Source organism: Ranitomeya imitator, chromosome 2, assembly GCF_032444005.1.
Source record: "Ranitomeya imitator isolate aRanImi1 chromosome 2, aRanImi1.pri, whole genome shotgun sequence".
Taxonomy (NCBI): Eukaryota; Metazoa; Chordata; class Amphibia; order Anura; family Dendrobatidae; genus Ranitomeya; species Ranitomeya imitator.
The window spans coordinates 287973628-287988083 of record NC_091283.1 but is presented as its reverse complement, the minus strand read 5'-3'; the positions used below and the strand labels follow the sequence as shown (position 1 = coordinate 287988083).

The following is a 14456-nucleotide window of genomic DNA, read 5'->3' as shown; positions in this document are numbered from 1 at the left end:
CCAAGGACTCCTCTATCCTAGGCAGGGGGTATGCATCCTTATGTGTAATGCGGTTTAGTTGCCTATAATCCATACACATCCTCATGGTGCCATCTTTCTTCCTAATGAGAACTAATGGAGCTGCCCAGGGGCTACAGCTGTCTCTCACTACCCCAGCCTCCTTCATCTCTCGTAACATGTCCTTGGCACACTGATAATGAGCTGGGGGTACAGGACGGTATCTCTCTTTTATGGGTGGGTGATCTCTTGTGGGAATATGGTGTTGAATCCCTTTTACCCACCCGAAATAAAGGGGGTGCTTGCTGAATACCCGCTCATACTCGTGAACCACCCTGTAGGCCCCCTGTATCTGGTGAGGTGGAGTAGTATCAGTGCCCACATGTAATTCTTGACACCAATCTTTCGATTGCCCTGCTGAGCCGTTGTCCTCCGCCGGATTGGAAGGGTCCAAGGGCTCGGGTGCCTGTATCACGCTGTTATTAACAGTAAACAGCTTGGCAAGCGTGACATATTTGGTTAGGTGGACTTCTTCCTCCCCACAGTTAAGGACACGTACTGGCACCTGTTATGATGCGGTGGTTTAGGAGCAACATGGAACGAGCTCTGAAGGAAGTGGTATCTGTACTGACCGCAGTCCCTAAGCTCAACACCACACTAGAAGCAGCCGTGGGATGTACCTGTCACTCCCTAGACATCTCGACACAGCCTAAGAGCTAACTACCCCTAAAGATAGAAGCAGGAAAACTATCTTGCCTCAGAGAAAATCCCCAAAGGATAGATTAGCCCCCACAAATAATGACTGTGAGTGGAGAGGGAAAAGACATACCCAGAATGAGCACAGGAGGCCAGTCTAGCTAAATAGGACAGGATGGAATACTGTGCGGTCAGTATAAAACACTACAAAAATCCACGCAGAGTTTACTAAAAACTCAACACCTGACTAAAGGTGTGGAGGGTAAATCTGCTTCCCAGAGCTTCCAGCAAGACAGAATTAATTCATACTGATAAGCTGGACAAACATAGAAAACACAGAACGGATAAGTCCACAATCAGTGGACAGAAAAGCGCAAGCAAGAACTTAGCTTAGCTGAACTGGTCAGGATAACAGGGAAATCCAAAGAGATGTGAATTCAACCAAAAACCATTTACAAGTGGCACAAGCTGAAGGAAAAGCCAGGCTTAAATAGCCGAGCAGAAACGACGATCAGGTGAAAGCAGCTGAAGACAGCTAACTCCAAGGAGCAGCCATTCCACTAGAAACCACAAGAGGGAGCCCAAGAGCAGAACTCACAAAAGTGCCACTTACAACCACCGGAGGGAGCCCAAGAGCGGAATTCACAACAGTACCCCCCCTTGAGGAGGGGTCACCGAACCCTCACCAGAGCCCCCAGGCCGATCAGGACGAGCCAAGTGAAAAGCACGAACCAAATCGGTGGCATGGACATCGGAGGCAACAACCCAAGAATTATCCTCTTGGCCATAACCCTTCCACTTGACAAGATACTGAAGCCTCCGCCTCGAAAAACGAGAATCCAAAATCTTCTCAACCTCATATTCCAACTCTCCCTCAACCTACACCGGGGCAGGAGGGTCAACCGAGGGAACAACGGGCACCACATATCTCCGCAGCAAAGATCTATGGAAAACATTATGAATGGAAAAAGAGGCAGGAAGAGCCAAACGAAAAGACACCGGATTAATAATTTCAGAAATTTTATAAGGACCAATAAACCGAGGCTTAAATGTAGGAGAAGAAACCTTCATAGGAACATGACGAGAAGACAACCAAACCAAATCCCCCACACGAAGCCGGGGACCAACACACCGACGGCGGTTAGCAAAACGTTGAGCCCTTTCCTGAGACAACGTCAAATTGTCCACCACATGAGTCCAAATCTGCTGCAGCCTGTCCACCACAGAATCAACACCAGGACAATGAGAAGGCTCAACCTGCCCAGAAGAAAAACGAGGATGAAAACCAAAATTACAAAAGAAAGGCGAAACCAAAGTAGCCGAACTAGCCCTATTATTAAGGGCAAACTCGGCCAATGGCAAGAAAGACACCCAATCATCCTGATCCGCAGACACAAAGCATCTCAATTAGGTCTCCAAGGTCTGATTAGTTAGCTCAGTTTGGCCATTAGTCTGAGGATGAAACGCCGAAGAAAAAGACAAATCAATGCCCATCCTAGCACAAAAGGCCCGCCAAAACCTAGAGACAAACTGAGAACCTCTGTCAGACACAATATTCTCCGGAATGCCATGCAAACGAACCACATGCTGAAAAAATAATGGAACCAGATCTGAGGAGGAAGGCAACTTAGGCAGAGGTACCAGATGGACCATTTTAGAGAACCGGTCACAAACAACCCAGATAACAGACATCTTCTGGGAAACAGGAAGATCCGAAATAAAATCCATGGAAATATGCGTCCAGGGCCTCTCAGGGACCGGCAAAGGCAAAAGCAACCCACTAGTGCGGGAACAGCAAGGCTTGGCCCGGGCGCAAGTCCCACAGGACTGCACAAAAGCACGCACATCCTGCAACAAGGAAGGCCACCAAAAGGACCTAGCAACCAAATCTCTGGTACCAAAAATCCCAGGATGACCAGCCAACACTGAACAATGAACCTCAGAAATTACCTTACTTGTCCATCTATCAGGAACAAACAGCTTCCCTACTGGACAGCGGTCAGGTCTATCAGCCTGAAATTCCTGAAGCACCCGCCGCAAATCAGGGGAGATAGCAGAAAGAATCACCCCCTCCTTAAGAATGCCAACCGGCTCAAGGACTCCAGGAGAATCAGGCGAAAAACTCCTAGAGAGGGCATCAGCCTTAACATTCTTAGATCCCAGAAGATACGAGACCACAAAATCAAAACGGGAGAAAAACAGGGACCATCGAGCCTGTCTAGGATTCAGCCGCTTGGCTGACTCGAGGTAAATCAGATTCTTATGATCGGTCAGGACCACAACACAGTGTTTAGCTCCCTCAAGCCAATGTCACCACTCCTCAAACGCCCACTTCATGGCCAACAACTCCCGATTGCCGACATCATAATTGCGTTCCGCAGGTGAAAACATTCTGGAAAAAAAAGCACATGGTTTCATCAAAGAACCATCAGACTCCCTCTGAGACAAAATGGCCCCTGCCCCAATCTCAGAAGCGTCGACTTCAACCTGAAAAGGAAGAGAAACATCCGGTTGACGCAACACAGGGGCAGAAGTAAATCGGCGCTTAAGCTCCTGAAAGGCCTCAACAGCCTCAGAGGACCAATTCGTCACATCAGCGCCTTTCTTCGTCAAATCAGTAAGGGGCTTAACCACACTGGAAAAGTTGGTAATGAAACGGCGATAGAAATTAGCAAAGCCCAAAAATTTTTGAAGACCCTTCACAGATGTGGGTTGGATCCAGTCATGAATAGCTTGGACCTTAACAGGATCCATTTCTATAGACGAGGGAGAAAAAATAAAACCCAAAAAAGAGACCTTCTGAACTCCGAATAGGCACTTAGACCCCTTCACAAATAAAGCATTATCACGAAGGATCTGGAACACCATCCTGACCTGCTTCACATGAGACTCCCAATCATCGGAAAAAATCAAAATATCATCCAAATATACGACCATGAATTTATCAAGATAATTGCGGAAAATATCATGCATGAAAGACTGGAACACAGATGGAGCATTAGAGAGCCCAAATGGCATCACAAGGTATTCAAAACGGCCTTCGGTCGTATTAAATGCAGTTTTCCATTTGCCACCCTGTTTAATATGAACAAGATTATATGCCCCTCAGAGGTCAATCTTAGTAAACCAACTAGCCCCCTTAATCTGAGCAAACAAATCAGTAAGCAAAGGCAAGGGGTATTGGAATTTGACCGTGATCTTATTAAGCAGACGATAATCAATACAGGGTCTCAAGGAGCCATCCTTCTTAGCAACAAAAAAGAAACCCGCTCCCAATGGTGACGAAGAGGGCCGAATATGCCCTTTCTCCAAAGATTCCTTAACATAACTCCGCATGGCGGCATGCTCTGGCACAGACAGATTGAAAAGTCGGCCCTTAGGGAACTTACAACCAGGAATCAAATTAAAAGCACAATCACAGTCCCTATGTGGAGGGAGGGAACTGGACTTGGGCTCATCAAATGCATCCTGGAAATCCGACAAAAACTCAGGGACCTCAGAAGAGGGGGAAGAGGAAATTGACATCAAAGGAACGTCACTATGTACTCCTCGACAACTCCAACTAGTCACCGACATAGTTTTCCAATCCAGCACCGGATTATGTTCCTGTAACCATGGAAATCCCAGTACAACAGCATCATGCAGGTTATGCAACACCAGAAAACGGCAATCTTCCTGATGTGCAGGAGCCATGTACATAGTAATCTGTGTCCAGTACTGAGGTTTATCCTTGGCCAAGGGTGTAGCATCAATGCCCCTCAAAGGAATAGGGCTCTGCAAAGGCTGCAAGGAAAAACCACAGCGCCTGGCGAATTCTAAGTCCATTAAGTTCAGGGCAGCGCCTGAATCCACAAATGCCATGACAGAAAAGGACGACAATGAGCAAATCAGGGTCACAGATAAGAGAAATTTAGGCTGTATAGTACTAATGGTAATAGACCTGGCGACTCTCTTAGTACGCTTAGGGCAATCAGAGATAACATGAGCCGAATCACCACAGTAAAAACACAGCCTATTCTGACGTCTGAATTCCTGCCGTTCTATTCTAGTCAAAATCCTATCACATTGCATAGGTTCAGGACTTTGCTCAGAGGATACTGCCATATGGTGCACAGCTTTGCGCTCGCGCAGACGCCGATCAATCTGAATGGCTAGAAACATAGATTCGCTCAAACCGGTAGGCGTAGGAAAGCCCACCATAACATCTTTAAGGGTTTCAGAAAGACCTTTTCTGAAAATAGCAGCCAGAGCCTCTTCATTCCATTTAGTGAGCACAGACCATTTTCTAAATTTCTGGCAGTATAACTCTGCCGCTTCCTGACCCTGACACAGGGCCAACAGTGTTTTCTCAGCATGCTCTACAGAGTTAGGTTCGTCATACAATAATCCGAGCGCTTGAAAAAATGCATCTACATTCAATAATGCCAGATCCCCTGTTTCAAGAGAAAAAGCCCAGTCTTGAGGATCACCACGCAGCAAGGATATGATGATTTTTACTTGCTGAATGGGATCACCAGAAGAACGGGGTTTCAAAGCAAAAAACAATTTGCAGCTATTTTTTAAAGTTCAAAAACTTGGATCTGTCCCCAAAAAACAAATCAGGAGTAGGAATTCTAGGCTGTAGAGCCGGAGTCTGGACAACATAATCTTGGATACTCTGGACTCTTGCAGCAAGTTGATCCACACGAGAAAACAACCCCTGAACATCCATGCCAGAGCATATATCCTGCACCACCCAGATATCAAGAGGAAAAAAAAGACAGAACAGAGCACAGAAAAAAAAATGGTTCAGAACTTTTTTTTTTCCTTCTTTTGAGATGCATTCAATTCATTTTTGGCCACTTGTACTGTTATGATGCGGTGGTTTAGGAGCAACATGGAACGAGCTCTGAAGGAAGTGGTATCTGTACTGACCACAGTCCCTAAGCTCAACACCACACTAGAAGCAGCCGTGGGATGTACCTGTCACTCCCTAGACATCTCGACACAGCCTAAGAGTTAACTACCCCTAAAGATAGAAGCAGGAAAACTATCTTGCCTCAGAGAAATTCCCCAAAGGATAGATTAGCCCCCCACAAATAATGACTGTGAGTGGAGAGGGAAAAGACATACCCAGAATTAAACCAGAATGAGCACAGGAGGCCAGTCTAGCTAGATAGATAGGACAGGATGGAATACTGTGCGGTCAGTATAAAACACTACAAAAATCCACGCAGAGTTTACTAAAAACTCAACACCTGACTAAAGGTGTGGAGGGTAAATCTGCTTCCCAGGGCTTCCAGCAAGACAGAATTAATTCATACTGATAAGCTGGACAAACATAGAAAACACAGAACGGATAAGTCCACAATCAGTGGACAGAAAAGCGCAAGCAAGAACTTAGCTTAGCTGAACTGGTCAGGATAACAGGGAAATCCAAAGAGATGTGAATCCAACCAGAAACCATTTACAAGTGGCACAAGCTGAAGGAAAAGCCAGGCTTAAATAGCCGAGCAGAAACGACGATCAGGTGGAAGCAGCTGAAGACAGCTAACTCCAAGGAGCAGCCATACCACTAGAAACCACAAGAGGGAGCCCAAGAGCAGAACTCGCAAAAGTGCCACTTACAACCACCGGAAGGAGCCCAAGAGCGGAATTCACAACAGGCACCCTCCCCTTGCGGACGTCAACCACCCCTCTGGCTGTCAGGAGGGTAGGCCTATTATCTGAATACACAGGTTCTACCAGGGCCTGATAGTCTTTGCCCCCGAGACCTATGGCTGCCCGACACCATATCAACATTTCACTCCTGGGGGGTATTGCAATGGGATTCGAATCACTCACTGTGACCCGGCCAATTTCACCACCAGTCAGCTCCACCTGCTGTCTCCGCATTAGGGTTCTGATTTCTTTCTGCAGGGCACGTTGTTCACTGTAACCAGCTGTCTCTGCTACCTGCTGCAACAAGACAATAACTTCGGCAAGACAATTTTCTATGACATTAGTACCGATGGTCATCATGGGGTTACATTCACCTCGATCAATATCAACAATGACAATTCCCTGGGCCTGCAATTCTACCCGCCCCACCTTAATGGTGACCTGTTTATACCCCACTTGTGGCAGTGGCTGACCATTACTAGCTATTATGGTAAAATCATCATCGGGGCCACGAGTGATGTCGGTGTCCTCCCAATAACGTCTATAGAGGATGTAGGGCATAGTTGTCACCTGGGAACCAGTGTCCAGCAAAGCGTTCATGGGGATACCATCGATCCAATGTATTTGGCTCTCCAATTCTGCGGGCCTGACCGTTCTACTCCTGGGGGTTGGCCCTCTGCCCCAGGGGTTGCTTGTTTAAATTACAGTACCTTGCAAGATGGCCCACCTGGTGGCAGCAGCAGCAGATGGGTCGTCCATCTCGATGAAAGCGATCGTCATCTCTGCCTCTGGTCGAGGGGACTCTCCTTGGTCGCTGCCAGGGGACGTCTTCCGGTCTGGAAGCCAACTGGATCTTCTCCTTGGGGGCCTTCTGTAGAGATTGAACGGTCCGGGCTAGGGCAGCAACGCTCCTGGTCAGCTCCTGTATCTGGAGGCGCAGTCCTGCAGGGGAGTCGTCTTCCAAGGTCTGGGCATCAGCTTCGGCGGAAACGGGTGTGTCCGGCGCCACCTCCTGGTGGTATGTGAGGGCTTGACGCCTGGGAAGTGTGGCACGGCTGGGCTGTCGCTCTGGTAGCGCCTGGATGGCTTTATCTTTAAATTGCGCAAAAGTCAGATCTGGATTCTGCATGGCCAGGAAGTGTAGCTGGGCCTTTTGGTTACTGCACAGGAGCCCTTCGACGAACCGCTTCTTCAGGAGTTTATCTTCATCTTGCATGCTGTTTGGGTCACTTTGCTTGATGGCCCGCAGCGCCTCCTGCAGATTAAGGGCATAATCCCGTAAGCTATCCTGCGGCCGCTGCTTGCACCCATAGAACGTCAATTTAATTTCCGTAGTGGTGTGGGTGTCAAAGGTGGTTTTAAGCTTTGCAAATACCTGTTACGCAGTTTTCTTATCCGCCACGGGCCAGGACTTCACTTCCCTCAAGGCTGCTCCAAAGAGTTGGCCGGTTATCATATGAACTTTCTGGGGCTCTGTCAAGGGATAAAATCCAAGCAGGCTACAAATCCCCTCTTTAAAGTCAGTGAACGTATGGGATTCTCCAGAATATCGCGGGAGCCAGGCAGCTCCTGGTAGGTACGGCATAGAGAAGGGCATTATGGCTGTTGTAGCTGCGGCAGGGTCCGGCTGGCTGATGGGAGCGGCAAGCCCCGCGGCATCTAGCGGTGGTACCGGGTTTGTGGCTGCGCCTGCCACGGAATCTGGAAGGACCCCCGAGTCCGCAGCTGTGGCCGCCGCCTCCACTCCTCCGTTATCCGACATGACCGTCCCTTCCCCCTGCTAACCTGCCGGGGTCGGGGTTCTTCCTCCGGGATCGGTGCCGGGGTCGGGGCTCTTCTTCCGGGATAGAGCCGGGGTCTCCTTCTGGGATCGGCGACGGGGTCAGGGTGCTATTTCCGGGGTCGGCACCTCACCGCGTCTCCCCGCGCTTTTCCAGTCATCTCCACCCACGAAGCTATGGCTCCTCCTTTTGCGCTCCACACGGCGCGGCAATGGCGGATTTTTGGCAGCAAATAGCAATACACAATCTTTGCAATAAGTCACAGTTCAATCACAGTTCCAAGGCACACATGACCTGATTATTCAGGCTTAAGTAGATCCTGTTCGTGATGCCAAGTTGGAGCGCCCCCAGACACAGGGCCGCGGGGTACTTGGTCCGGAGTTGTCACAGTGGCTAGACCCGGTCCGTGACCCTGCTAAGGGGCGTCCAATAAAAGGTGATAGTGCGTAGTGCAGAACGCAAGGAATAACAAGGACACAGGGTTGCAGTTTCTTTACCTTTTTACTGAAGGTTTCGGGATCCGCAATCCAGAGCACTGTTAACAGGGCTGGCTGAGACCGGCCGGACCGAAGGCACATCCAGAGTTCCCTTTGCAGGTGGAAATCAGTGTCTACCTTCTAACGCCTGTGTTGTAGTCCTTCCCTGCTGAGCACCACGGGATAGTCCTCACAACTGTCGTATCTGTCCTCTCTCTTCACTGTTGTGAATTCTGTTGTCAAGCTCCCTCCTGTGGTCATGAATGGTACTTCAGCTGGTTCTGTTCATGGACTTCCTCTGGTGGCTGTGAGTGGAGTTGCTGCTTCTGAGTTTCCTTCCACAGGTGACGAGGTTAATTCGTTAGCTGGCTGATCTATTTAACTCCACTTAGATCATTGCTCCATGCCACCTGTCAATGTTCCAGTATCGGTCTAGTTCGCTCCTGCATCTCTCTGGTGACCTGTCTACTCCAGCAGAAGCTAAGTTCCTGCTAGTATTATTTGTTTTCTATTTTTCTGTCCAGCCTGCTATTTTGATTTTGTCTTGCTTGCTGGAAGCTCTGGGATGCAGAGTGGAACCTCCGCACCGTGAGTCGGTGCGGAAGGTCTTTTTGCGCACTCTGTGTGGTTTTTTGTAGTTTTTGTGCTGACCGCAAAGTTACCTTTCCTATCCTCTGTCTATTCAGTAAGTCGGGCTTCTCTTTGCTAAAATCTATTTCATCTCTGTGTTTGTGATTTTCATCTTAACTCACAGTCAATATATGTGGGGGGCTGCCTTTACCTTTGGGGAATTTCTCTGAGGCAAGGTAGGCTTTATTTTTCTATCTTAGGGGGCTAGCTAGTTCTGAGGCTGTGACGAGTTGCATAGGGAGTGTTAGGAGCAATCCACGGCTATTTCTAGTGTGTGTGATAGGATTAGGGATTGCGGTCAGCAGAGTTCCCACTTCCCAGAGCTTGTCCTGTATTATTGTAACTATCAAGTCTTTCCGTGTGCTCTTAACCACCAGGTCCATTATTGTCCTAACCACCAGGTCATAACACTTCACTCCATCCCCCAGTATGATATGGCTAGGACGCACCCGTATGACCGGTAGGCCTGGAGTTATTTTGGGACCCTAGCGATGCCCCTCTCCCATGATTGCCTCCTATGTCCGTTCAGGTGATTTAAGCTAGTTTTACCAGTGTGAGGAGTGGCCTAGTAAATAGTGCCTTCTGCTCCCCCTAGTGGCCGGAGTGTGAAGTGTAATGTGTGCTTGTGATACCTGGTCAGGTGAACTCCTTTAGTGCAATCAGACATAACATCACTCCCCTTAGCGGCAGAGCTACATTACTGCAACGACCAGGACTCTGGGGAGCTGCACATCCCCAAGCTGTGTCTGAATATAGAGGACGCTTGCTCTTAGATCTATCACTATTTTACCTTGTTAGCAATCAATCAACCAAGTTAAGACAGCAGGAGACAATAAATGGAGAGATAAATAAACAACTTTGCAGGCCTACATGGATCATAAACCTCTTTGACAAAGTTACATGACATTACAGCATTAAGGGAAATGCAGAGTAAGAAGAAACTATATACCATTAGATATGCTTTCTGACATAGAATACAAATGACTGGAGACATGCAGGATCTTTGCAGTAGTTGAATGAGCTATATACCTGTATGAAGAGAATAGGAAGCAGATTACTTCAGTTGGACACCACGCAATCCCATACTGCTAGACTGGATGGTACTACAGGTCCCAGGCAACCTAATCTTATTGGAAGGACAAAGCCTGTGCCATCCAGAGTTTCTGGTTGCTATATCTCCTGCATCACCAGCGCTGCCTGCAGAATGAATAAGGTGGCACCTGGTGGCAGAAACGGACATTGCAGGAGCAGATCCAGTAAAAAATGTGACACATAGTAACATAGTTAGTAAGGCCGAAAAAAGACATTTGTCCATCCAGTTCAGCCTATACTCCATCATAATAAATCCCCAGATCTACGTCCTTCTACAGAACCTAATAATTGTATGATACAATATTGTTCTGCTCCAGGAAGACATCCAGGCCTCTCTCACATCATTTTCAGAAGTCCTAATATGACAAAATAGAAAACAATAGCAGTAGAAAACCCAATAAGGTGGCTCAGTTTTGGAAATTATAGCCCTAAGGGAATTAATCTTTAGGAGTAGTGACTATTTTGACTTCACAGCCACTTTCTGGAAATTAGCACCGAGTGGATGTTGGAGAGTGAAAATGGCACATTTGCCATTTTATTACCCTACACATAGTGCCCAGATTGTGCTAAAGGAGACACTTCGTAAATGAAGTGGGTTCTTCTCAATATTGTATTGCCAAATACATGGATGTTGAATGTGGTTGGGGCACACGGCAAGGCTCAGAAGTGAGGGAAAGATTTGACTTTGGGAGAGCGGATATTGCTGAATTGGTTTATGAAATCATGTTGCTTTTCAAGAGCCTTTGAGCCATTAATAATGTGGAAACTTCTGTTTTTCCTCTGACAGATGATGGACCTGAGGGGGGCTTGTTTTTTGTGAGATGAGTAGAAGTATTTATTGTTGTTATTTTCACCTACTTTTGGGAGGCAGAATGAACAGACAGTCGAACACCACGCTCTACTGGTTCATGCTATGAGGTTTTCTATCAGACTGTGAAATATCATTGTCTTCGTGAATAATTAAACTTTTTTAACATAACTTGCATGTTTACAGATAGTTTAAGAAGAAATGTTAAAAAAAAATATTTTATTTATTATTTTAATATAAGTTTCAAGGATTTTATTCAAAAATAATAATTGGTTTTATTCTTGGCAGATTACTGTACCAGGAGATCAGAGGGACAGCTGACATCTTCAATTTTTAAATCAGATGATCTTGAGATTCCACAGGATACAATTGAAGGGAATGCCATTACTCCAGATATACCATCATCTTTTCGCAGCAAAGATCTACCATCTGATCCTTTGAAACAGATCCTGTCTTCTGATTCATTACCGACCTCTGAGGAAAATCTAAGTCACAAAATAAGCATTAAAAATCAAACTGATAAAGCAACGAAGCCATTTTCACGTTCAGAATATGTAAATAATTTTCCCCTCGAAAAGTCTTTTCTTAAATATCAAAACATTCACACAGTGGAGAATAGATTTTCTTGTTCCAAGTGTGGGAAATATTTTAGCCATAAATCACATCTTGTTACACACCAGAGATGTCACACAAGTGAGAAGACAATTTCATGCTCAGAATGTGGAAAATGTTTTAACCGGAAATCAAGTCTTATCACACATCAGAGAACTCACTCAGGGGAGAAGCCATTTTCCTGTTCAGAATGTGGGAAATGTTTTAACAAGAAAGCAAATCTTGATAGCCACCATAGAACTCACAAAGGGGAGAAGCCTTTTTCATGTTTAGAATGTGGAAAATGTTTTACAGAGAAATCAACTCTTGTTAGACATCAGAGAACTCACACAGGGGAGAAGCCATTTTCATGTACAGAATGTGGAAAATATTTTAACCAGAAATCAAGCCTTATCACACATCAGAGAATGCACTCAGGGGAAAAGCCATTTTCCTGTTCAGAATGTGGGAAATGTTTTAACAAAAAAGAAAATCTTGATAGCCACTATAGAACTCACACAGGGGAGAAGCCTTTTTCATGTTTAGAATGTGGAAAATCTTTTACAGCTATATCAGGGCTTATCAGACATCATGGGACTCACACAGGGGAGAAGCCATTTTCCTGTTCAGAATGTGGGAAATGTTTTCACAGTAAAGCAAGTCTTGATAGCCACCATAGAACTCACACAGGGGAGAAGCCTTTTTCATGTTTAGAATGTGGAAAATGTTTTACAGAGAAATCAACTCTTGTTAGACATCAGATAACTCACACAGGGGAGAAGCCATTTTCATGTACAGAATGTGGAAAATATTTTAACCTGAAATCAAGTCTTATCACACATCAGAGAAATCACTCAGGGGAGAAGACATTTTCCTGTTCAGAATGTGGGAAATGTTTTAACAAAAAAACAAATCTTGATAGCCACTATCGAACTCACACAGGGGAGAAGCCTTTTTCATGTTTAGAATGTGGAAAATCTTTTACAGATAAATCAGGGCTTATCAGACATCATGGGACTCACACAGGGGAGAAGCCATTTTCCTGTTCAGAATGTGGGAAAAGTTTTCACAGTAAAGCAAGTCTTGATAGCCACCATAGAAACCACACAGTGGAGAAGCCTTTTTCCTGTTCAGAATGTGGGAAATGTTTTAGCCATAAATCACATCTTGTTACACACCAGAGAAGTCACACAAATGAGAAGCCATTTCCTTGTTCAGAATGTGGAAAATGTTTTACCCAGAAATCAAGTCTTATCAGACATCAGAGAACTCACACAGGGGAGAAGCTATTTTCATGTTCAGAATGTGTAAAATGTTTTAACCAGAAATCAAGTCTTATCAAACATAAGAGAACTCACACAGGGGAGAAGCCATTTTCCTGTTCAGAATGTGGGAAATGTTTTCACCGTAAAGCGGATCTTCATTACCACCACAGAACCCACACAGGGGAGAAGCTATTTTCATGTTCAGAATGTGGAAAATGTTTTAACCAGAAATCAAGTCTTATCAAACATCAGAAAACTCACACAGTGGAGAAGCCATTTTCATGTTCAGAATGTGGAAAATGTTTTAACCATAAATCAAATTTTATCACACATCAGAGAACTCACACAGGGGAGAAGCCATTTTCATGTTCAGAATGTGGAAAATGTTTTAACCATAAATCAAATTTTATCACACATCAGAGAACTCACACAGGGGAGAAGCCATTTTCATGTTCAGAATGTGGAAAATGTTTTACAGATAAATCATGTCTTATCAAACATCAGAGAACTCACACAGGGGACAAGCCTTTTTCCTGTTCAGAATGTGGAAAATGTTTTAACAATAAATCAAATTTTATCACACATCAAAAAACTCACACAGGGGAGAAGCCATTTTCATGTTTAGAATGTGGAAAATGTTTTACAGATAAATCATGTCTTATCACACATCAGAGAACTCACACAGGGGAGAAGCCATTTTCATGTTCAGAATGTGGAAAATGTTTTAACCATAAATCAAATTTTATCACACATCAGAGAACTCACACAGGGAAGAAGCCATTTTCATGTTCAGAATGTGGAAAATGTTTTACAGTTAAATCATGTCTTATCAAACATCAGAGAACTCACACAGAGGAGAAGCCTTTTTCATGTTCAGAATGTGGAAAATGTTTTGAGAAGAAATCATCTCTTCTTAGCCATCAGAGCAGTCACACGGGGGAGAAGCTTTTTTCATGTTCTTAATGCGGGAAATATTTTACATGGAAATTAACTCTTAATAAACTTCAGAGAAGTCACAGAGGGGAGAAGCCTTTTTCATCTTCAGAATGTTGTTGTTTTTTAACCGAAAATTGTACCTTCTCATTTCTTATGTTTGGTCTCTTTACAATAAAAACACTCATACTTTCCTTCCATGCCGGTGCTGATCCATTGGTGTCGCGATTCGCATTCCCGCATTTCTTATCGAAGGGCTCATCGTCCCACTTCGGTGCTATTACTACCTCCGCTTGGAAAGAGAAGCACTCTTAACCCTCACAATGCAAGACAGCTCAAGCCTGTAAGTCCAGCAATTTCTCCTTTCTTAATATCGGTTTCAAAACACCTATATACATGTCCTAACTAAGGGCCATAATACTAAATCATAAACACCTACAAATAATGGCAACACCAGAAAGAACCATATCATAAAAAGATATAACTTTATTGGACATAAAACAGAAAATATATTAAAATACAAAGGTATACTGCAGGTGAGGGTCAC

The 14456-nt window shown here is 45.1% G+C and overlaps 1 protein-coding gene across 2 annotated transcripts in view; it reads left to right on the top strand.

Moving 5' to 3' along the window:
* Nucleotides 1-14103, top strand: part of LOC138663210 (zinc finger protein 585A-like) — a 76261-nt gene extending 62158 nt beyond the window's left edge. For both annotated transcript variants that reach the window (XM_069749370.1, XM_069749369.1), the window contains one exon: nucleotides 11409-14103. In XM_069749370.1, coding sequence (XP_069605471.1) covers nucleotides 11409-13939 — 2531 coding nt within the window. In that variant the 3' untranslated portion in view covers nucleotides 13940-14103. The remainder of the gene's footprint in view (nucleotides 1-11408) is intronic.
* Nucleotides 14104-14456: the final 353 nt, after the last annotated feature.